At 42.2% G+C, this 24,141-nt stretch overlaps 2 protein-coding genes across 4 annotated transcripts in view; one reads left to right on the forward strand and one right to left on the reverse strand.

Moving 5' to 3' along the window:
- Positions 1-2,365, forward strand: part of DNAJC3 (DnaJ heat shock protein family (Hsp40) member C3) — a 73,073-nt gene extending 70,708 nt beyond the window's left edge. Inside the window, exon 12 of the mRNA XM_002918645.4 lies at positions 490-2,365. Coding sequence (XP_002918691.1) covers positions 490-647 — 158 coding nt within the window. The 3' untranslated portion in view covers positions 648-2,365. The remainder of the gene's footprint in view (positions 1-489) is intronic.
- Positions 2,366-4,188: 1,823 nt separating this feature from the next.
- UGGT2 (UDP-glucose glycoprotein glucosyltransferase 2) overlaps positions 4,189-24,141 on the reverse strand; it is a 186,003-nt gene continuing 166,050 nt past the window's right edge. For all 3 annotated transcript variants that reach the window (XM_002918641.4, XM_034665381.1, XM_034665382.1), the window contains 4 exons: positions 20,745-20,861; positions 18,132-18,258; positions 7,951-9,394; positions 4,189-4,289 (listed from right to left, as the gene is read on the reverse strand). In XM_002918641.4, the coding sequence (XP_002918687.2) occupies positions 9,372-9,394; positions 18,132-18,258; positions 20,745-20,861 (267 nt within the window). In that variant the 3' untranslated portion in view covers positions 4,189-4,289; positions 7,951-9,371. The remainder of the gene's footprint in view (positions 4,290-7,950; positions 9,395-18,131; positions 18,259-20,744; positions 20,862-24,141) is intronic.

Below are 24,141 nucleotides of genomic sequence, written 5' to 3' on the forward strand. Positions count from 1 at the left end.
CCCCCCCGCAGTGTTCCTCTGTCCCATCCGAGACCTTCCTCGGGACTGCCAGGCACAGCAGTGCGGGTGGCCTCCTGAGCTGCACACTAGGGACCCTTAGTTCTGCTTGGATCTAAGAGGGAGGCCCAGAAAGCCGATGAGATGCTTGGCCAGGTTGGGACTGCATTGCTGGAGTCAGGGTGGTGACATGGCTCGTTGATCCTAAGAGTGGGACTTTTGGAGGTCTCCTTCTCTGCAATTATTTTTTTTCCAGAGAATTTCCTTGGGTAGATGCTTGTGAGGTGAGAAGATTCAGGGGGCCTGAATTTCAGCGAATTCCCATTGTCAGCCCTGAATGTCCACCCCTTCTTGCTGAGACCAAGCCTTGGAGCTGGGTGGGAATGGGAGAGCCCAGATTTGTGTACTGTTTTGATAAGAGAAGAGTAAGGAATCCTCCCGCCCCTGTGCTTAGTGAATACCTGGGTCTTAATTTGCTTGTTTCTTTCCTAGAAATGAGGAAGAAGTTTGATGATGGAGAAGATCCCCTGGATGCAGAGAGTCAACAAGGAGGGGGCGGCAGCCCTTTCCACAGGAGCTGGAACTCATGGCAGGGGTTCAATCCCTTCAGCTCAGGCGGACCTTTTAGATTTAAATTCCACTTCAATTAAACCAGCTGTTTTTCTGCTCTTCTTCCTTAATTTTTTTAAAGATTAAAAACAAAGAAACCTTGTTCCGGGATCCTAATGAAAAAAAAAATTCAAATCTTAGTTTGTCCATGACCAAAGAGTTGTTTGTTTTAAGAGGAAAAATCGTTCTGTCCATTTTAGACGGGAGGTTGATGGGTATGTGGAGGCAGGGAGGCGGAGACCGGTTCTGTTTCTGACAAAGCAGCTGGTGTAAATGCCGGGGGGTCTGGGGCAGGGTCTGTGGGAGGCGCAGCGCTGGCAGGGCTCACGCGGGCTGCACAGGTGCGCAGACTCTCCCCCCAGCCTGTGGGGACGGCGGCGCCCAAGCGTCCGGGGGAGCCCTGGGCCTCGTGAGAAGGGCCGTGTTGTAGGATTCTTGACGAGAGCACCGGCGTGTTGAGCTGTACGTTCTTAGGGACAGTCAGTCCGGGTGCTTGCCACTATCTGTTAGAGCCTCCGCGGACGACGCATAAGTGTTTCAGCTCCGCTGGCGTGAGCGCAGCTGTCACCGGAGGAGGGACGGAGCCCATCATCTTTTAGAAAACTGCGACCAAGTGGTAGTTGGTTTGGCCAGGTGCAGACTGGATGGATGTGAAGCATTGCTTGTCGGGTACCTGCAAGAGAACACCGAAGACCACGGACATAGAATTCACCGTAACAACGTATGGGCCCTTTTGTTTAACATGAAACAAATTAAAAGAGTAATATGTAACACAGGTTCAGATAATAGAGCAGTGGTGTTACTTAAAATAAGCTTGACGTGCAGAATGAAATAAATACTTTAACAACTGAAGTGAGCTAAACAATTTCCTGTAACAGGACTGCCTTAGAGTTAAATGTAAAGTTGCTCAGTTGACAGAAGCCATGTACCCCACTTTTAATAAAGGTGGCGGGGCAGCTTCTCTTCCATCCTTCCAGCCTGGCCGACCCTCTTGGACTGTAGTACCCCCCCCCGCCCCCGCGGGACTGTTGGAGGCAGGCATTAGACAGGAGACCTGCCCCTTGACCCGACCCTGACGCCTCTGGATGTTCTGCCTAGAAACAAACACACGTTTACAAACCTAGTCAGCTCGGGCTGCATTTCCACCGTCAAGATGGCATCTCTTCTTGGGATACCTTCCTCTTACCTTTTAAGAAATGAACTTATTCAGTCTTTGTATACTGGATAATTTTTTCCCTAAAAACTGAGTGTTACTTTAATCAAGAACATTAAATATTTATGGAACTATTGCTGCATTTAAACTGTAAGAGAATTACTTTAGATAAGAATTCCTGCCTTCGTTCTGGAAAGGTTTTTTGTTTGGGCCTCAGAGGATTTTGATGAGTATGGGTCTAATATATTGTTTTTATGAAATCAAGCATTTTAATTTCAGTGGCAGGCGGTGTCCTGATCACGGCAGCCAAGCACAGAGCCTTTCCTTCCCCCATCATCCTGAAACATGCGTGGAGAAGACGTTTTCACACGGAGAGACAAAAACCACATAGTGGCGTTGAGCAGAACACCTGTGTGCTTTTCGCATTTACTTAGAAGTTTATTTCTTACCAATAAACAACGCATTTTGAAAATCAGTGACTAGTTCGCAGGTTTCCTTTTGTTTGAAGGTCTCAAAATTCAAGCCAGTACTGAAAGGGTTTCCAAGGGAAATTCATTTTGTTTATTCTCTCATCTTAGTAATCTCATGCCTCCATTTTATCAGCAATATTTTTTGCCAGTCTGGTTCTTTGCTACCTGATGTCACTGTGACCGTATTGCGATCTAGCAATGGCCTCTACCTACTTTTAAAGTAAGAATTTTCACAGAGAATCAGAACAAGGACATATGAAATCCCTTGCCTTTCCATTCAGAGAAGACGACGAGAAGTCGCCCCAGGGGCCGGAGGAGTCAGGATGGTGGCGGGCTGGCCCGGTCGGCTGTTGGCGTGATGTCCATACCGGTAATTGTAACTCCCATTTCTGAAACGGTACCGTGGATTCAGTTTAGTCACCGTAACTGAAATGCAGTTACCTGCGGGTCCTCAGTGGGGAGAGAGCTATGGTGCCGAGTGCCAGCGCGAGAGAGAGACTCGAGGAAGACCGTGCTGGCCCCTAAGTCCAGCTGTGACGCTGCACCGGCGGAAGGACGGGCCTCCGTTCTGTCCCTCCGTGACCGAGAGAAGCTCCAGGGGCAGAGGGCGAGCCTTCGTCCCACCAGCCTGCTGGCAGCAGTCGTCACGCTACGGAGAGCATGGGACTGAAAGGCGTCTGACTTGTTCTTGGGTTCCTCTCACTTTTCAGTCTCCTGGCTCTTGTTTCTGGGGCCTGTGGCTGCCCGGTAACCATTATGGCTCTTTCTGGAAAAGTAAAATTGCAGGGGTACCTAGCTTAGCTGTATTAGATTCCTTTCTTAAACTCCTTCTTCCTTCCTTGTTGGTACAGCTCCTGAAATGAAGCATCACTGGTCTGTACATGGTGGGTATTTTCCACAGCAGCAAGCAGTAAACACATCCGCCTAGAAACATGAAAGAGAATAAATTTATTGCCCATTTTTGAAACTTTGTGCTTTCTTAGCATGGATAAATGAAAACTTGAAAACAATTTTAATAGTTTATGACTGTGAATTGGATGGACGTAATGCTAACTTTAAAACATCCTTCTCTTTAGTCAGTATTAAAAATTTATCTTAAATATCAGTATGAAAGCAACTTTCTGGGACTCTGATAGTGGAACGTAAAAACTTCCCATAGTTGTTTTTTTAAGGGAAAGATACTGATAACCAAGTAGGAAAAAGGTTAATAGAATCACAATGTGAAACTGGCAGCATATCCCAATCGTGCTGGAAAATGGAAGATTTCACCTTTAAAAGCATGAAATTGGTCAGAAGTTATGACATTTACCGTGAAAAAAATGCAGAAGATGCTTACGTTAAACCAGTTCCTCAGGCTGGGTTAGAGCCGCTGGCCTTGCCAAAGCCCTGAGTACCGTCCGTGGTGTGACCTAGAGAAATTCATGCAACTTCAGTGAATGTAGTGGACTTTCCTATATTTATAAAGGAAGGAGGAAGGCAATTGCTAATTTGTCAATGAATACTATCCTTATTCTAAATCAGATCATTCCTTTTGTTAGTGCAGAGTCTATTCTGCAATTGCAAATGATATTAATAGGTGGGGATTTTTTTTTTTTTTTACTGGATGATCTCATTTGCTGAATGATTGGAGAGTACGTTTAGCCACTGCGTGGCTTTATGTATAGGGACAGGTGTTGTTGCACTTGTCTGCGGTGACCCTCTTGCCTGCAGTGGAAAGCAGAGTGTGGAGGAGGAAAAACGTGATGTTTGAGAAGTTAAACTACTGTCCTACTGTAAGGCTATTGCTGGTTCTGAATGAGACAAGACTAATGTAATCCATCTCAATTTAGTGTTTTAATAAAAAAAACTGAAAATTAATTGAAATGGGTCTAAGATATATCTGCAAATATGGGTAATATTTTTATGCCCGTGTATTTTCACATTTAATAAAAATATTTATGGTCAAATCAGTATTTTCTTACTTTTGATTCATTTGTAGTCTTCTGGAGAAGTCTGGGTTACAGCTTTGCTTTGCATGTAGTCCAGGGCTGGGCTGACGGGAGGGTGGCTTGTGTGTGGAGCTGAAGGAAAGTCCGAGCATAAAGAGCAGAAATGGTTAAAACCTCTTAACCCCGAAAGCCCCAGGACAGCTAGGACTTTAAGTGTACAGTTCTTTGGTTTCAATACTATTAAAAATCTAATATTTAAATTGGCTTTGTTTGAAACCTTTGGATTTTATACCATAATTTGCACATTTCTGCAAAAGTCTTAAAAGGGGTTTGCTTGGGGTTGGGGGGGAATGCTGTTTATCTTGATCAAAGGTCTTTTTTAAGTAACCTCTACACCAACATGGGGCTTGAACTCACAACCCCGAGATCAAGAGTCACATGTTCTATCGACTGAGCCAGCCAGGCGCCCCGTCAGACTTCTAACTACAAACCCAAGCGGCATTCTTCTCAAGGACTCTGCACACTCTAAAATTAAAGGATTAGAACACTTATTTAGAACCTTCCCAGAAAGCACACAGTTTTCAAATTCTTAAGAATCGTGCTATCTGTGTAATACGTGAGTGCTCAGCCCCCGTCTGAGGCTATGAAAATCCCCCCAGGCGTGGGGGCTGCCAGGAGAAGAGAGAGAGGAAGGGCAGATCCATTTTCTCTTCCCAGATCTTTAGGACTCTTCTTGGCATGAAAGATGCTTTAAAGATGGCAAAGGATAGCTCTTCTAAGCGACATTTCACTGTGTTAAGTTTTTCTTAGGATTTTATTAACTCTGTCACCTGTTGCAGTGTTTTGTTTCCTACGGTTTAATGCCTTTTATTACCTCAAGTTCCTAAGACCTCACGAAAGTGGAAATTGTACAGCTTTACTGCAAACAAAATAGCCCGTCTTCCTCGTCCTGGATGCACTCTGGAAGGCTAACGTGTGGGGAGGGCCCTGCGTCCGGGGCCTTGACACCAGGCCGACTTTATCATGACTGCTGTGCAGCGAAGAGAAACGGCATTACCCAACCGCAGCTCAGCCTGCCTGCCCTGGTGTGCCGGAGCTGTTACCGACAGACCGCGGTGGAACACGCTTAGAATCACTGCAGCAGACCGAGCAGTTCTGGCCGCGTTAGTGGAGGCCAAAGCCCCTCACGGCACTCAAGGACAGAGCACGGAAGCTCTTCGCGTGGTTCACAAACTCCCTGCGTGACCCTGTGACCGCCCCCGCCCCAGCCCACCTCCTCCCGCACCTCCCCTCCCGTTTAGCATGCTCCTCGCACCTCAATGTCACTTCCTTCCTGACACTTATAACATTTTTCTTTGGAGAGTTATTTAATGCTATTTATTCCGGCCTGGTCACCTTAAAAGGACACATAGTAGGTACTTAAACAGTCACTGGATTGGTCCAGCTTATGGACACTTCCTTCTTGGCCTTCCTCAGAAGGAGCCTTTTAGAAACATTTTCTGGTAGCCGCGGACCGCGGGAAGACAGGAAAAGGCCACGTGCCGGGGGAGCGGTCACGACTTTGGAGTGAAAGGAGCTGAGCGCCCTCCGGCCCGGACTGGCGTCAGGTGCTAGTCACGCCCCCCCACTCCGCCTCCCGGGCAGGGCGAGCGCGTGATTCCCCTTCCACCTTCTCCCCAGGGTTTAAACTACACCTGAGGTTGATCCTTGTCATTCACATGTTTTGGTTTTGAACCAGTCTTTTAAAATGCGAGTAATTTTTATTCCCTCAATTCTAATTAAAAACTTTTAAAGTGAAATCGTATCAGGCAGGAAACAAGCCTGGTTGGAGTTGGGCACATCCATGTGATCAAAGACACTTTTTTTTTCCTTTGGTGATCAAAGAAACTTTTAAAATTCAAGTAACAACTGTTAGGGAACAAGATTTTTTCCCAAATCTGGAATCTTTGAACAACATTGTTAACAGTAACTTTTAAGTCAAGAGGTTCCGCTCTGGAATTTCCCAGAGAACAGACGCTTGTGTTTGATAACCTGAGCTCTATAACCCACGACAAGACGGGAGTGGCTGTCCACTTCAGGATCCCTCCGACACCGGAGCAGCGGCGGCCTGGCCCCCACCAACCGCTGCACACCGCCGACCACGCACCCACCGGACCACACACCACTGACCACGCACCCACGCGACCAGGCGCCCACGCACCGCCGGGCCACACGGCTGTCTGTAAGCTGAGCTCCGGCCTCAAGCCCTGGGCCTTCCTGCCGCCCCTCCCTCACTTTGCCACCGAAGGTAAGATTCTACCAAATCCACTGGTTCTTTGGAAGTGAACGGGCTGGCTCAAGTCTTCCAAGGCAAGTGAGAGAAGCAGGCAAGAAAGGGGTTGGACAGTAGCTCCGGCTGCGTGGTACTGAGCCTGAGAAGCCAGGGAGCGGGACCGTCCGAGTCCTTTGGTGAATAGTCTTACTTGCTCTAGTAGAAAGTTAGATGTCATTAATTTTTTCCCCTGCCCCCTAAATGTCACGAACTTCTTTGAGATCTAGCAGCAAAGAAGAAAGCGGTCTCAGCCATGCTGTAGTCGCGGAGGGACCCTGACTCGGTGTCTACCTGCTGAAGCCCCTCCTGGGGCGGGGGCAGCGGTCAGGCTGCTTCCCAGGGGCCGGAGTCCCATTTGTGTCAAACTATATTTTTCCCATTAAAAGCCTGATTGGGTCTGTAACCCAGGCTGAGATGACCTATGTGTTTTCCGGAAGCATTTTCTCTCCCTAGAGGCTCCGCTGTCCTCTGAACTTAATCCCTGGAGCCAAAGGATGGGTACTTCCAAAATCTAACCTTTTGAATATAAGCTTCTGAGTGGCACGGAGACTGCATGGTCTTCAGTCTCATATTTTGGGTTTACTTTATGCCTAAAGCTTATAGCTCTTTCCATGATAAGCTCAAAATCTCCAAATTCTTGAATAAACTTTTGACAGTTTCAAGGAGGGGGAAAGATAAGGGGATTATAACTTCTCATGAAGTGTTTTTTTTTTTTTTTTTCCCCAAGATTTGAGTTTTGTTAACGTTTGATGCAGGGCCTGCACCTGGATCCAGGATGTTCACAAATGTGCCTGGGCTCCGTGTGAGCCTTCCCAGCTCTGCGGCGCTGGTGGCGTTCTCTGTCAGGGCTGCACGTCAGTTCCCGTCCTGGGTCCCCGAAAAGGGCAGGTTTTTGCATCGCACAGTAGTCTGTATGCACTTAACATGAAAATTCAAAAGTGAGCCATTTTATAAAAGAACCTCCCTGCAAAGAAGTATCTTATTTATAAATCTGGATTTTTAAAATTTTTAAAATTTATTCTTTTTAAGTGGGCTCCATGCCCAATGTGGGGCTTGAACTCACGACCCTGCGATCAAGAGTCACATGCTCTACCAATAGCCAGCCAGGCGCCCCTTAAATCTGGATTGTTAGATCCAAACTCTCACTCATCTGGAAATGAGATATGGACACTGTGCCCTCCAAATCCCAACACACAAACTGCAAGGGGAACATCAAAACCATTTACACTATTCTGCAATTTTAGCTTATACTCCATGAGACAGGAAGTCCAGCATCCCGGAGCTGGTGGGCAGTCACGAGCACGGGAGTTGGGGGCCTTTGCCCAGCCCACCCTTCTCCCCACGAGACTCTCATGGACGTGAAAACAAGCTGACGATAAAGAAAAGCAAAGTGCCATCTTACCGTCGGGGGGATTCTGCCCCAAAACCCACAGCACACCTCAGTTAGCCAGGTCTACATGAGAAGCTGAGAGAGTCTCTTACCTCCTCTCACCGAGCCCAGACATCGTGCAGACTCCAGAGAGGAGTTGGACAGCACCATGGAGTTGGCCATCCCAGGCTCAGTTACCGCGCCAGCCTTCCACAGCATCCCTCAGGATCCTCGGAACTCACAGGAATACTCGAGTTCCATCAGGGCCGGCCACACCTGGAACACTCCATTTTAGCACAGACAGAGGGGAACGAGTGACGAAGGAAGGGTGACCAGGAGAGGGAGAGCTCTTGTGACTTCCGATTAGGAATGAAGAAAGCAGCTGGGAACAGGGAGGCTATTTCCAGAGACTCTATGGGCCGTGCTGCCGAACCGAGGAGGGCTAGACTCGTTCAGTGGAGCTGAAGGAGCAAGAGGAGAGACCCCAGTAGACAGCTCTGGCTCACTGTGGCGCTCAGAGGGACCCGCCTCTCTCTGTAGGCAGATGGCTCCCTATGGCCTGGCAGGTTCCCAGGTGCCCCAGGCTCCACTGGACGCGGCCTGGAGGGGGCCTGCTGCGGTGGCTGGGGCTAACATCTGCGAGACGTTTCCCACAACACACTCGGCCGCAGATCACAGGGGGAGCTCCTTACACGATCGTGATTGCCCAGCCCAGCCCTATCGAATCAGCTTCTTCAGGGGATGGGGTTCAAATGACACGGAGGTCTCTCCCATTCCCAATTTCTATTCATCTATTATTAATACATAGCAGGAAAACAAACTTCATATTCTTAACTTAGTTTCTATAAAAGTGACTACTTGACACTTCTTTCTATACTCCTTCTTTTAAAAGCATACATACCTCATAAGCCCAGGGATAGAAGTTTGTGAAATAAAAATTAGAAATACTAAGAAAATACAAATACAGTATAGAATTGTATCATATCACTTAAGATAAATAAATGATTATCATATGGTACCACACTTCTTTCATTTTAAAGTTATAAATGGGCTTATTATTATTTTTATTATTCAGAGGTAACCATGAGTTCTTTTTCTTTCTCAGAAGAAGAAAAAAACAAGAGGTTTTTCTAATTTTAAATGCATTTTGCGGTAAGAAATATGGATGCACAAAGAGGGAATACACAGATGTAGATGGTTTGATAAATCCCCGTGAGGACCAGCTCGTCAGATATGTTCTTCTACTGGGCGATCTGGCAAAGTATTACTTTAATGGGTGAAAACCCAGTGTTTTAAGCAATAAAGAAAAAGAAATAACCTCGTTTTAAATACTTGATGGCCATTTTTTATATAACTTAAAATTATTCAGTACATTAAATACATGTATTTTTAAATAATTAATATTATTTAAACAGAAGAATATGTCACTGATCTTCAATGAAATTTCCAAAAGTCTTAGCAGTAGTTCCACACTTCCCCAGCAGGTGGCAGATTTCTCGTCGTACTTTCCTCTTTTTTCTTCTAGAAGCCAGTGCTAGAGCTCATCGTGTGTCAGGACTGTAGAGGAGGAAAATTCATTTAGTTACTGAAATCTTAGATATCAAATTAGCTTGTTAGCATAAATCTCACCAGAGTAAGAGACACAGAAAAACCAGCACATGTGCTGAGGATCCTTTTGTTTAGTACCTATTGCTTCCATACGTGAAATGAGATTAGTTCTTTGTACCTTATGGTACCTATTGTATTGCGTCACGAGCACTTACCTTGTACCACCTAGAAGGGAGCTCTCGTGAGTCTAGGAGTGCAAGGAACACATCTTTTTTAGCTTTGTTATCTCTAAAACCTAGCACCCTGCCTGGCAATGGAAGCCTTGGAAAATACTGAGCGATCTCTCACGTACACGAAGAGCCTATCGTTAAGGTAAGGGAGCGGTCCTTTTCTGAGACGGGAGGTGACGAGCTCGCGAACACTGACAGAAGCTGACACAGACGTGAGGCTCAGGACTAGTGAAGACTCTCAGAGACCAAAGCGGTGTTTCCTTCTGCGTCACAGCTGTCACATACTCACTGACTGTGAAACACTGAGAATTCAAAATGACATTTTCAGGCAGAAATGAATTAAAGTGTAATTTAAATGCATCCTATTCCACAATTCGAGATGTGAGACTATGTTTCTCTCTTCACTAAATTCCACTTGCGAGATAATAAAGAAATATAAAAGGGAATAACAATAATGAGAAGGGGGGAAGTGGTTCTGAGACCTCGTCAGAGCAGACTTATGAATGAATTTCTAAAACTGGAAGACAGGACACGTAGCTGGTACACGAGCACACGGCTGGGACGAGGGGCTGATTTCCCGGCAGAGGAGAACCGCCTCACAGCAACCACTGGTGGGCGTGAGTGAGAATGTGAAGCGGTAGCTGAAACCCGTCAGGAAAATCTGCGCCTCGCAGCTTCCTGCTCTCAGTCTGTCCTCCGCATTTCAGGGAGAACTGGACGGGCTGTTCATTTCACGACAAAAAGTAGAAGATGATTCAAAAAAAAAAAAAAAAGAAGTTGAATCATCTGCTGAGAGACAGAGACTGATTTTCACATGAGCGTCAATGCTCTTGAATAAAATGGCCTCACTTTGGCTTTTGGCCCAGCTGGTGTGCAGCAGGTCTGTATCTGCTCCACGCACTTACATCCAGAGAGAGGTCTGTCAACTCTGCACACGCTAATGTACCTGGAGCTACAGATTAACCCTCCCACTCAGGAAAGAAGCCTATTGGGAAAACAAACATTTTTACACAGAGGAAACCCTTGCCAGCTCTCTGTATTGATCAATCTCATCTTTTATTCTTAAAAATATAAAAATAGCCAAGGATCTCCAGGCATCTGAGGAAGACCAAGAGAAGAAAAAAGGACCAAGATGAACAAACAACATACCCAAAAGAAATAAAGGTAACAAAGAACCAAAGAGGTACTTAAGATGATTCTAATATTTTCCAGATTATTCTGAAAATAAAATTCAGTGAAACCATAAAACAAGAAGAAACTGAAATTCAAAGGCAGCAAGCAGAGAAAACATCTGTCAAAAATTAAGGTGATTGCCTCCAAAAAAAATCAATAGAAGTAAAAAAAAAAAAAATCCTTGAACAGAAGGGAGAATTAGGAAATAGAAAAAAAAAATAACCACGAAATACAAAGGATCATTAAGAGACTACTATGAACAATCATACACCAAGAAACTGCGACAACCTAGAAGAAATGAATTAATTCCTAAAAACATACAACTTATCATGAATATAGTGATTCATGAAGAAACAGAACACCTAAACAAACCAATTACTAGTAAGGAGACTGAATCAGTAATCAAAACCTCCTGAGAAACAAAAGCCCAGGACCAGAGGGTTTCACTGGTGAATTCTACCAGATATTTAAGGAATAATTATACCAATACTTTTTTTTTTTTTAAAGATTTTACTTATTTATGTGACAGAGAGACAGCCAGCGAGAGAGGGAACACAGCAGGGAAGTGGGAGAGGAAGAAGCAGGCTCCCAGCGGAGGAGCCTGATGTGGGACTTGATCCCGGAACGCTGGGATCACATCCTGAGCCGAAGGCAGACGCTTAATGACTGCGCTACCCAGGCGCCCCAATACCAATACCAATACCAAGTTTCTTAAACTTTTCCAAACAATAGACAAGGAAGGAACACATCTGAACTCATTTTATAAGACCATCATTAACTTGATCCCCAAATCAGAAAAGGACACTATAAGAAAAGAAAATTACAGACCAATATTTCTGATAAACAAAGATGTAAAAAACCCTCAACAAAATATTAGGAAACTAAATTCAACAATGTTAAAAGGATCACACACCATGATCAAGTGGGATTTATTCTAGAGATGCAAGGATGGCTCAACATCCACAAATCAACATGATACACCACATCGACAAAATGAAGGATAAAAATACGATCATCTCAAGGATGCAGAAGCAGCATCTGAAAAAACTCAACATCCATTTATGATAAAAGCTCTCAACTCGGTGGGTATAGAGGGACTGTGCCTCAACATAATAAAGGCCATAGATGACAAGTCCACAGATAACATCATACTGATAGGCAAAAAGCTAAAAGTTTTCCCCCTCAGATCATGAACAAGATAAGAATGCTTACCCATAACACTTCCAACATAGTATTGGAAGTACTAGCCATAGCAGTTAGGGAAGAAATAAAAGGCATCCAAGTTAAAAAGAAGTAAACTGTTACTATTTGCAGATGACACGATATTATATACAGGAAACCCTAAAGATTCCACTAAATACTGTTAAAACTAATAAATGAATTCAGTAAAGTGGCAGGACACAAAATCAACATACAGAAATCTGTTGTGTTTCTATACAGCAATACCAAACTATAAGAAAGAAAAATTATGAAAATAATCTATTTACAATTGCATCAAAAAGAATACAATACCTAGGAATAAATTTAACTGAGGAAGTGAAAGACTCGTACGCTGAAAACTATGAGAACTTGATAAAGAGACAAATAAATGGAACGATATTGCATGCTCATGGACTGGAAGAGTCATTATTCTTAAAATGTCCCTACTATCCGAAGCAATCTGCAGGATCAGTGCAATCCGTATCAAAATTCCAATGCCATTTTTCACAGAAATAGAACAAACAATCCTAAAACTTATAAAGAACCACAAAAGACCCCAAATAGCCAAAGCAATCTCAAGAAGGAACAAAGCTGGAAGCAACAATTTAAAACGACATCACAGGGGCGCCTGGGTAGCACAGTGGTTAAGCCTCTGCCTTCAGCTCAGGGCGTGATCCCAGCGTTCTGGGATCGAGCCCCACATCAGGCTCCTCCACTAAGAGCCTGCTTCTTCCTCTCCCACTCCCACTGCTTGTGTTCCCTCTCTCGCTGGCTGTCTCTCTCTCTGTCAAATAAATAAAATCTTTAAAAAAAAAAAAAACGACATCACAAAGCTACAGTAATCAAAACAGTTTGACACTGGCATAAAAACAGATGCACAGATCACTGGAACAGAATGGAGGGCCAAAAATAAATCATAAACATATAGTCAATTAATTTATAACAAAGGAGCCAAGAATATACAATGGGGAAAGTACAGTCTCCTCAATAAAGGGTGTTGGGCAAACTGGACAGCCACACGCAAAAGAATGAAACTTGGCTCCATTCTTACACCATACACAAAGATTAACTCAAAAGGGATCAAATGCTAAGATCTGAAACCATAAAACTCCAAGACAAAACACAGGCAGCAAGCATCTTGAGATCAGTATTGGTAACGTTTTTTGAATTTGCCACCAAAAGCAAAGGCAACAAAAGCAAAAGTAAACAAGTAGGACTACATGAAACTAAAAAGCTTCTGCACAGCAAATAAACCATCAACAAAATGAAAAGGCAACCCATAGCTTAGGAAAAAATATTTGCAAATCATATATCTGATAAGGGGTTAATATCCAAATGATATAAAGAACTCATACAACTCAACAGCAAAAAACCAAACAATGCAATTAAGAAAATGGACAGAGGCTCCGAAGAGACACTTCTCCAAAGATAAAATATAAATGGCCAACAGGTCAACATCACTAATCATCAGGGAAATGAAAATAAAAACCACAATAAGATATCATCCTGTACCTGTCAGAATGGCTATTATCAAAAAGACAAGAAATAATAAGTGTTAGCAAGGATGTGGAAAAAAGGGAACCTTGGTGCACTGCTGAGGGAAATGTAAATTGGTGCAGCCACTATGGAAAACGTACAGCGGTTCCTCAAAAAATTACAAAAAGAACTACCATATGATCCAGAATTTTACCTCTGGGTATTTATCCAAAGGAAACAAAAACATTGACTTGAAAAGGTATCTATGTCCTCACGTTCACTGCAGCACTATTTACAATACTCAAGACGTGGAAACTACCTGAGTGTCCACTGATGGATAAATGAATGGATAAGAAAAATGTGGTGTGCGTGTATGTGTGTGTCTTTGTGTATGTAAAGTGATATATTATTTGGCTATAAAAAGAAGGAAATCCTGCCATTTGCAACAACATGAATGGATTTTGAGGATATTATGCTAAGTGAACGAAGTAAGACAGAAAGACAAATACTCTATGATCTCGTTTATATGTGGACCTAAAATAAAACAACACTGATCTCACAGATAAGGAAATAGATTAGTGATTGTCAGAGTGGGGGTGGGGGATGGGCAAAATAGGTGAGGGGGTCAAAATGTACAAACTTCTAGTTATAAATGTCATAGGGATATAATGAACAGTGTGGTGACTATATTTAACAATACTGTATTGTACATGTGAAAGTTGCTAAGAGATTTTTAAAGTTCTCATCACAACAAAAACAAATTTTGTAATTGTGTATGGTAATGAATATTAGACTTGTGATCATTTCACAATACATACCAATAATAAATCATGTTATACACCTAAAACTAATTTAATGTTTTATCTGTCAAATATATCTCAACTTAAAAAAAGGAAAAATAATAATAGGTCATGACCAAGCTGAGTTTAATCCTGGAACACAGGGATGATTCAATATTAGGAAATATATTAATATAGTTTGTCATTTTAATAAATCAAATACAAAAACCAGATAGTCACTTCTATTTCTGTTGAAGAGGCAATCATATGCAACTCATTATTGATAAAAACATTTATTAAAATAGGAATCAATGGCTATTTCCTCAACATGATAAAATTTGTAGTCCAAAGCTATTATCTTACTTAATAGGGAAACACAGAAGGTTGGCCAGCCAAAATGAGAAAGAGGCCTAGTATACTACTGTTATTTAACATCATATTGGAATTATCAGCCAAAGCAATTAGACAAGAAAAAGCAACATGAGGTATAATGATTAGAAAGGCAGAGGAAAAACCATTTTTGTTTGCAGATAATCTTGGGTGTAAAAAAATCAAGAGAATCAATTTAAATATTACTATAAATGAGAATTCAGTATGATCACAGAAATAAAAATTCATAGGCAGAAAACAATAGTCTTTCTATGTACAAGTAACCACCAGTAAAAAGATACATTGTAAGAGAAAACCCCATTCATAATAGTAACAAAACAATGCAATACCTAGGAACAAGCTTAAAAAGATATAAAACTTAGATGATTAAAATGTTTTGATTCTTGACAAACATAAAACTGAACCTGAACATATAGAAAGATACAACGTGTTCTTAGATGGGAAGAGCAGTTTTCATGAAGATGTCAATACTCCCTAACCTAATTAATAAACTTAATGTAACCTTCCCTCCAACCCCCCCCCCCAAAAAAAACCCCTGAAAAATTTCAACCTAGATAAGATGATTCTAAGCTTATATGGAAAAATGAACAGAAGTACCAGGAAAACAACAACAACAAAATATCAGTGAGGGGAGATAATCCCTACTCAATATTAAAACATGTTATAAATCTTCAATAATTAAAGGGGTGTGAAATAGGCACATATATAGACAGAGACCAATGTAACAGGATAAAAAATGTGCCAAATGAGACGTAAATAATACAGGAATTTTAGTATACGATTAAGGTGGCAACACAAACCTCTGGAATAAAGATCATTAATTTTTTTCCAGTGTTGGACAACAATCCTCCAGAAAAAAATGAGCAAAGGACAAGAATAAACAGTTGGAAAACAGAAGAAATTACAAATGGCTCTTAAACATATGACAATATCCTCAACTCTATTCGTGTTATGAGTTGAACTGTTTCCCTCCAAAATTCATATGGTGGAATCCTAACTTGCTGGACTTCAGAATGTGACCTTCTTTGGAGATAGAATCTTTACAGAGGTAATGAAGTTAAAATGATGCCATTAGGGTACATCTTAATTCAACATGACTGGTGTCCTTGTTGGCTGAGGAAATCTGCACACAGACATATATGGAGAGAAGACAAGGTGAAGGGCCCCAGAGAGAAAATGGCCACCTATGAGTCAAGAAGGCGGCCTGGGGCAGATCTCCCCTCACTGCCCTCAATAGGAACCAACCCTAACAACACCTGGATCTTGGACTTCAAGCTACCAGAACCGTGAGACAAAAAATTTCTTTTGTTTAAGCCATCTAGGCTGTGGTACTATGTTAGAGCAACCCCAGAAAACTAATACAGTTTGCAATAAGAGAAATGCAAACCTTATAAATGATACACCATAGCCTTAAAAATGCTTGCCTCTTTGAGTTTGAGTAAAAGAGGACTTCCAACTTTATCCTATATACTTCCATGTTGTTTTAATGTCTATAACATATCTTACATTTATAATTCAAAATTAAGGAAAAATGTAATAATCTTTCATAAAACTTATTTTTTTAAACTTCTCTTATTTTTACACCTACATATGTACACAAACATGCCATTTTTCTTTAAGATGGGGTCAATCATATTACAAACATTTCTCTATTTTTAACTTCAAATACGCTGTCAGCAAAATACATTTATCTCAATTCTCTTGAAAGGCTACTCTATATTTCATTTTTTGTATGTAATGATGTTTATATAACCAATAGTCTATTAATGGATAAATTATTTCTTTCTTTTTTTAAAAGTAGGCTCCACACCCAGTATGGAGCCCAATGCATGGCTTGACCTCATGACTCTGAGATCAAGACTTGAACTGAATAGATCAGGAGTCAGATACTTAGCTGACTGAGCCACCCAGGTGTCCCAATGGATAAATTATTTCTATTTCATTAAAAACAATGGTATAACATATGTATACATATATTTTTCTTTTTTAAAAAATTTGAGAGAGAGAGAGAGAGCGTGCACATGAGCACATGTATGGGGAGAGAGGCAGAGGGAAAGGAGGAGACAGAATCTCAAGCTGACTCCCTGCTCAGCATGGAGCCTGATGTGGGGCTTGATTCCATGACCCTGAGATCATGACCTGAGCTGAAATCAAGTTGGCCTAACCAACTGAGCCACCCAGGCACCCCATCATTTCTTTTTTTTAAATGTAAATTTGTTAAAGTGAATTGCTGGGTCAAAGGGCACACATATTTTAAATTTTTATACATACTATAGTATGTCCTTAATTTATACAGCTACTGTATGTATGAGTTCATGAGTGTGCTCACTTGTCAATACCCTTGCTAACGCTGGATATTATTAATCCTTTAACTCCTTCCAATGTGATAAGAGAAACATTTCATCTCTGTGCATTAAAAATTTTTGGGTAACTGTAAAATTTCCTTTCTTACTTTTTTTCCTTTTCTCCCCTTTCTCTGTCTTATCTCTTTCCCTTCAAAACAGTTATATCACACCACTTACAGAATCTTCTTCTGAATTGAAATGGTGTCTCAATTATTAATTTATTAATTAAAAATCCATGAGTGTGTTTTAAATACTGAACTTCTCAGAAAACAACCACATTGGTTTTGTTAAGGAATACAGAAAATCAAGATGAAACACAATTTCATGTTTATGTGAGAAAGGCTATATATAACATTTTTATGTTTATATTTAACATTTCTACCTGAAAAAATAAAGCTGAGGAAATTAAGTATTTTACTCTGAAACACTGGAAAGAATTATTGTTGAGGATTAATATAATCTGTGAAGCCTCTAACACGGACTGGAGCTCAGTGCTATTTTTTAAAAAGAGTAAAGAAAAACTGAGAGAACTAGGCACTGATGAGGAAAGAGAATTACAAGGCAATCAAGAAGTTTATATCAGCTTTAAAAGAATATTCGACACTTATTTGGTGAAGGTTTATGCAGAGTGATGAAATACCCAGGTAACCATAGTTTAATCTTGGAAATGGAAGCATATCTAATTTGAGTCACGCTCCAGCCCTAAGGCTGCTAGAAGCAGGAACACACGGGAAACCCCAATCTGCAGGAGATTAATTTAGGAGACAGGAGGTAGCATTTCCACTTACTATGTAAGTCTTTCACTAAATCTCAGGGCTTGGGTTTTCTCACTAGGGAAATCTGGTGTAATCTTCAAGTCAGGCATTTTTTCTACTTTTATTTTTTACTGGTTTTTGTCAGGCGGCTAATGCCACAGCACCCGTATCTGTGGTGACACGAACTGAAGTTCTCTCCACAGGAGAAAAGATTCTCTATCCATGTTGTTAATTTGTGAGCTTAGTCCACATAAAAAGAAAATTCTTAATGATGCCATAAATTTCTTACATTCTGACCTAATCACTTCACAAATTCACCAAGAAATGAGTGTGTAATCTATTATAATCTCAGTTAATGCAACACATGGTTCATACACCACCGTAAAATGCTGACTTACTTGCATTTTTCTTCTTGTTTTCAAGGTGATCTAACAGCTGTCGTATCTCAGTGTCATACTCCACCCATTCTGGGACAATCCTGGCAGCAGCTTTTAGCTTGGGTTCTTTTGTTTTGGGATTATTGCACTAAAAGTTTAAATAAAGTTTTGTTAATGAAAACCTATTACCCTTGTATGTTAATTATACTTCAGTTAAGAAAAGGAGGAAGGATGGACCACTGTCCATTACTATGTCACTAGAGCAAACAAAATGCATTTTGTGAAAAGCTGGGTCCTAAGTACTAAGTATTTAAAGTACTAAAATTAGTTTAATAGGGAAAGACTCAAGTGAAAGCACAAATCTTACTTAATCCGAGCAATAAGTGTTCAATACAAACACTTCAATCAGAAATTTAAACAAAAATCGTTTAAAAACATTCTGATGGTTAACAAGGAGTTTGTCAAACAATTCTGCAAACTTTTGACAAAAGATCTAATTACATGACCATTTTGTAAAAGAACACAGCAGACTACGTTAATAAATATTTTCTTTTCTTTGAACTAAAGTCTGGTTTATATGCTTTATGTTTTCCACAGACAAAAGTATTTGTTAGCCTTTAGAAATTCCTTGAGTTTCTTTAGCAAAAACAGTCATTCCCCTTCTTATGCCTCTGTTCTAATTAGCAACCGTGATGGTATTAAAAATCAGTTAACTGGAAAAAAAATCAATTAACTGGAACTCATTTGTCAAAATATTGATAGGCGTAAAATTCAGAGTAGTTTATAAGTCTCGTGTCTAAAAATATTAACTAGCCTACGTGAGACACAGCGGAAACCCAGTGGATGTGGATCCTCAGTCACGATTCCAACTCCACGCTTACTAGTGGTGAGACCCGTACATTTCACCTACATGTCCGCGCGCGCGCGTTTGTGTGTGTGTGTGTGTGTGGGGGGGTAGGGGGCGGTCTTAGTGCTTCCTCACCGAGGAGCAAGCTAACAATCTCCAAGGTTCCACTGATATAGGATCCATTTAAACTACTCAGTGAGCAACTGGTCCTACTATGGAGTTCCCTGGGGAATTAAAAGTTAAAAGGCAAAACATATTGTAGAGAAGGATCTGATTCTGGATGTAGGTGACAGTACAGCTGACAAGGTCTGCTAACGGGCTGCCCAGGAATCGTGAGGAGCAAGGTCACTGATGCCCCCAGAGGGTTTGGCTGGAGCCATGTGAAGAATGGAGATGTCACGGACTGAGATGAGAAGGACAATGGGAGGAGCACAACCCTCCCCAAGTCCCACCAGGCTCCCCTTTGCTCCTTACAAGGCATTTGCAGAGGACGCACCTCGGAGCTCACTTCTATGTGACATTTTCTTGTGGTGGCTACAAGAATTCCTTGTGGGAAAGCTATTGGTTATGAGCCATGAGCCTATTGTCTTGATCCTTTCCTCACTGAATACTTTCAGTTCATTCCATTGTGGATTTTTTTCTATAGTAATATATTCCTGAAGTGAGTGGGAAAAGAGGATTTTCTTTACAGAAATTAACCTTACAGACAATATGTTCAGTGAAGATCATGGAACTACTTTCTTTCATTTTAATTGTGTCAGAAACTGTTAAAAATACTGTTTTCCTTAGTTTTTTGTGCTACAATTTTTTCCCTATACTCTATATCAGTGGTGCTTAAACGGGGTTGTTATGCCCCTCAGTGAGCTCTGACAAGGTCTGGACACATTTTGTGTGTCGTGTGTGTGTGTGTGTGTGTGTGTGTGTGTGTGTGTGTGTACACACTACTGCCACCTAGTGGGTAAGGCCAGGGATGCTGCTAACCACGCTACGAAGCGCAGGCCGGTCCCCCACAATACGAATTACACAGTCCTACATGTAAATAGCGCCCGTGCTGAGAAACCTGGCTTTTCTTCAGAAGCCCCTGTGCAGGAAAGAGTAACGCAGCAAGCCCGAGATCGCTATCCTTAGAAAGGCCTGCATGCAAGGATGGCCCCTGGCTGGCGTCTGGGAACCTGGGTTTTAGGAGTGTTCCCACCATTCCTGGTAAGAGTGGCTCACAATGCCTAACCCGGGCCAACCCCGTGGTTGATGCTGAACCTGTTTTCCTTTGGGATGTTGGGAATTTTCAGTGTTTTTATGTGTGAAGTGCCTGGTATGTGACAGGCCGGGGAGTGCTCGTGCGACCAGCCCCAGTAAGAATCCTGGACACTGGGTTCCTACCAAGCTGCCCTGCGAGACAACACCTCACCAGTGTCGTGGCATCCTCACAGCTTAGGGGGTTAAGCTTGTCCTGTGTGACTGCACGGGGAGAGGGCTCCTGGAAGCTTGCACCTGCTTTGAACTTTGCCCCATACATCTCTTGCCTCTGAGGACACTGGAATAAAGCACAGCCATGAGCAGGGCGATATTCTGAGTCCTGGGAGTCCTCTTAGTGATTCCTTAAACCTTGGGGTGGTCCCAGAGGCCCCTGACACAGCCCTGTACTTGGCCAACCTAAGTAAACAGAACAGTACATAACAGACGAAGCAGCAGGGTGCCATCGGGGTGCCATTCCATCTGTCAGAGAAATTGTTGTATTGGAACATGTTCACATCTGCTGGCACGCACACGACAGCGCACACACTCACCAGATCAATGGTTTTGGCTCTCTGTTTGGAGTCATCATCACACCACGTTTCACACCACAGCCAGTCTTGAGGAAGAGACTTAATGGCGACTTGGTAAATCATGTTATTGGGAAGATCCTATAGAAAAAAATGATTTAAACAAGGAGGTAGCGAAATTAGAGGGAATGAGGCTGATGATGTCAATTAGATTAAAAACAGGTTCAAAAAACATTCGCAGATCTAAGGTGTCTATTTTTAAGCTATTGGATACTTAATATGACCCAGTCATCTTGTGTCGTGATGAACCCATGCACTAGAACTACGCCCACAGCTGTCCTGGACGTCACCCCAGGCGTCAGGGATGCAGCCGGAAGCCCAGACACCCACCACCTCATGTTCGCCCAAGCGGACAGCCTCCCTGCCTCCGCCTGTCCTGAAACACTGCAACTGGTCACCCGCCCCGGGCCTGCTCTTGCCGTTGCTGTCAGCTGCCACCACGTCCTCCAGATTTGGAGGCGACCCTTCACCTCCCTGTTAGGAAACAATGCTCCAGGGATTCTCACATTCGTGCATGCTCTGGGCTTTCTAAGCAAAGATTGCCGGCACTGGGGTTAAAGAAAGTCTATAAGGCAAATGAGCCTCATACGTGACAAAGACCTCGGAGTACTGCCTACAAGCACGTACGTGACCGAGCCCAGTCAAGTCTCCAGAGGAGAGGGCCATCCCCGGGTTGACGATGACTTCAGCCTCGTGAGAGACTGTGGGGCAGAATGCTCAGCTATGTCAGGCCCAGATTCCTGGCCCACCGAATCTATGTGTTACTGTAGGCGGCTGTGTTTTCGGGTAAGTCGTTTGGGAGCAATAGATAATGAATCGGGGTTGCTGTAAGATTTGGATTTTCCAAATAAAGCTGCTACAACTATTCACACACAAGTTTTTGTGTAGACATGTGCTTTTATTTCCCTTGAAGTAGAATGGCTGGTCGTAGGGTAGGTGTAAATTCAAATCCGTAAGAAACTGCCAAACTGTTCTCCAAAATGGCTACAGCATTTTACCTGCTCATATCAGCGATGTATGCGAGTTCTGGCTGCTCTGCACGCTTGTCAACACTTACTACGGTCTGTCTTTCAAATGTCAACCATTCTAATAGTGTGTGGAATTGTTCATTGTGGTTTTAATTCTCATTTTCCTAATGACTAATAATCTTCAGCCTCTTTCCATGGACTTACTGCCACTTGATCATGATCTTTGGCGAAGGGTCTGTGAAAATCTGATTTTTTAAAAAAATGATTGTTTTCTTTCTCATTGAGTTTTGAAAGTTGTTATATATTTGTCAATTATTTTCTTATGTGAATCACACTTTAAACAGGTCTAAAAAATCTGCATAAAGGCCACAGAGATTTATTTTCTTCTTTTAAAAGTTTTATAGTTTTACATTTTTTCTCTAGACGTACGATGTGTTTTGAGTTAGTTTTTACGTGCCGTGTATCTTATGGATGGGGGCGTGTGTTTTGTATACAGATGTCCAGTTGTTCCAGCACAATCGGCTTAGAAGGCCGTCCTCTCTCCCTGGGCTGCCTTCACACCTTTGTCAAAAGTCAACTGTTCACATGTGTGGATTATCTCTGGACTCTCTGTTCCTATTTACAGATTGAATTATCTATCTTTAAACCGAACCACACCATTTTGATGACAATAGCTTTATATCAAGTCTTGAAATCAGGCAAAGTAAGTCTTCAACTCTGTTCTTCTTCAAAGCCGTTTTGGCTATTTCAGGTCTACCGCATTTCTACATGAACTTAATTTAAAAAATGCTACTAGAAATAGTATCGTCTTTTTCAGTTTCGATTTCCAACTGTTGCTAGTAAATAGAAAGACAAAATTGATATTCATATATTGATCTTATATCTGCAGTATTACTAAATATACTTATTGGTTCCATATAACCTTTTAGCAGGTTATAGAGATTTTCTACATAGATGATTCTGCTGTCTGAAAACAAAGGTTACTTACTACTTGCCAACGCAACGCCTTTCATTCTTCTTGCCCTGCTGTACTACCTAGGACGTCTACTACAATGCTGAACAGAAATGATGAGTATATATCCTCGCTTTGCTCCTGATCTTAGGGGGAGAGTATTTAGTATTTCACCATTAAGTATGATGTTAGCTATAGGTTTTTCATAGGTGTCTTTTTAAACATTTTATTTACTTACTTGAAAGACAGAGAGAGAGAGAAAGAGTGACCACAGGAGATGGGGGAAGCAAAAGGAGAGGGAAAGACAATCTGAAGCAGACTCTGCACTGAGCATGGAGCCTGATGTGGGGCTCGATCTCACGACCCCGAGATCATGACCTGAGCGGAAACCAAGAGTCAGATGCTCAACTGACTGAGGCACACAGGCACCCCTCATAGGTGTCCTTTACCAGGCTGAGGAAGTCCCCTTCCTGTCCTGGTTTGCTGAGAGCTTTTGTTAGGAATGAATATTGGAATATATCAAATGTTTTTTTGTATTAAGTTGATCATGTGGTTTTTATTATTGGTCTGTTGATACAGTGAATCACACTGACTGGTACTCTAAAATGGAACGAACCCAGGGATAAAGTCCATTTAGTTATGATATAGGGTCTTTTTTATATATTGCTGGATTTGATTTCCTGAGATTTTATTAAGGATTTTTACATCTGTTCATGTGGGATGTTGGTCTGTAATTTTCCTTTCTTGTAATGTCTTTGTATGGCCTTAATGTCAAGGGAATGTTGGCTTCATAGAATGAGTAGAACTGGTATTATTTCTCTAATGTTTGGTAGAATTCACTAATGAAGCCATCTGGGCATGGAGATTTAAACTAAACTCAATTTCCTCCATTGACATAGGACAATTCAGACTATTTCATTTTGAGTGCTGACTAGATTAGACTCTTTCTAACTAACTAGGAAGCAGAGATTCTTCTGAGCTGAAATATACACAGATTCTGTGTATGGGTTTGCCTTCCTGCTCGCAGAGACTTAGCACCATTATCCAAGGGCTTACAGAGCTAGCCACGGAGAGAGGACTCCATTTAATATTGCATTAGACCAAGAAACCCACTTTATCGCAAGGAAGGGAAGCCTGGCAGAGGGCACATGACCAAGAGATCCCATGGTCCCGTCGCATACTACGCAACCCAGAGGCTGCTGGCCTGATGGAGCAATAGAATGATTTACTAAAGGCAAAAGAGGTGCTACCGCGGAGACAATACCCAGCAAGAGTGGGGTGCAGCATTCCATTCTCAACCACCAGCCTTTCTATGGTGCTGTGTCACCGCATGCAAGAATCTCATGGGTCCAAGGGAGCAAAGTGAAAAGACTGCACTTATCCTCGTTCCCAGTGACCCTCTGGGGGAAGCTGTGGTTGTTATCCCCGTAATTCTGGGAGG

This window comes from Ailuropoda melanoleuca, chromosome 7 (genome assembly GCF_002007445.2).
Source record: "Ailuropoda melanoleuca isolate Jingjing chromosome 7, ASM200744v2, whole genome shotgun sequence".
Classification (NCBI taxonomy): Eukaryota; Metazoa; Chordata; class Mammalia; order Carnivora; family Ursidae; genus Ailuropoda; species Ailuropoda melanoleuca.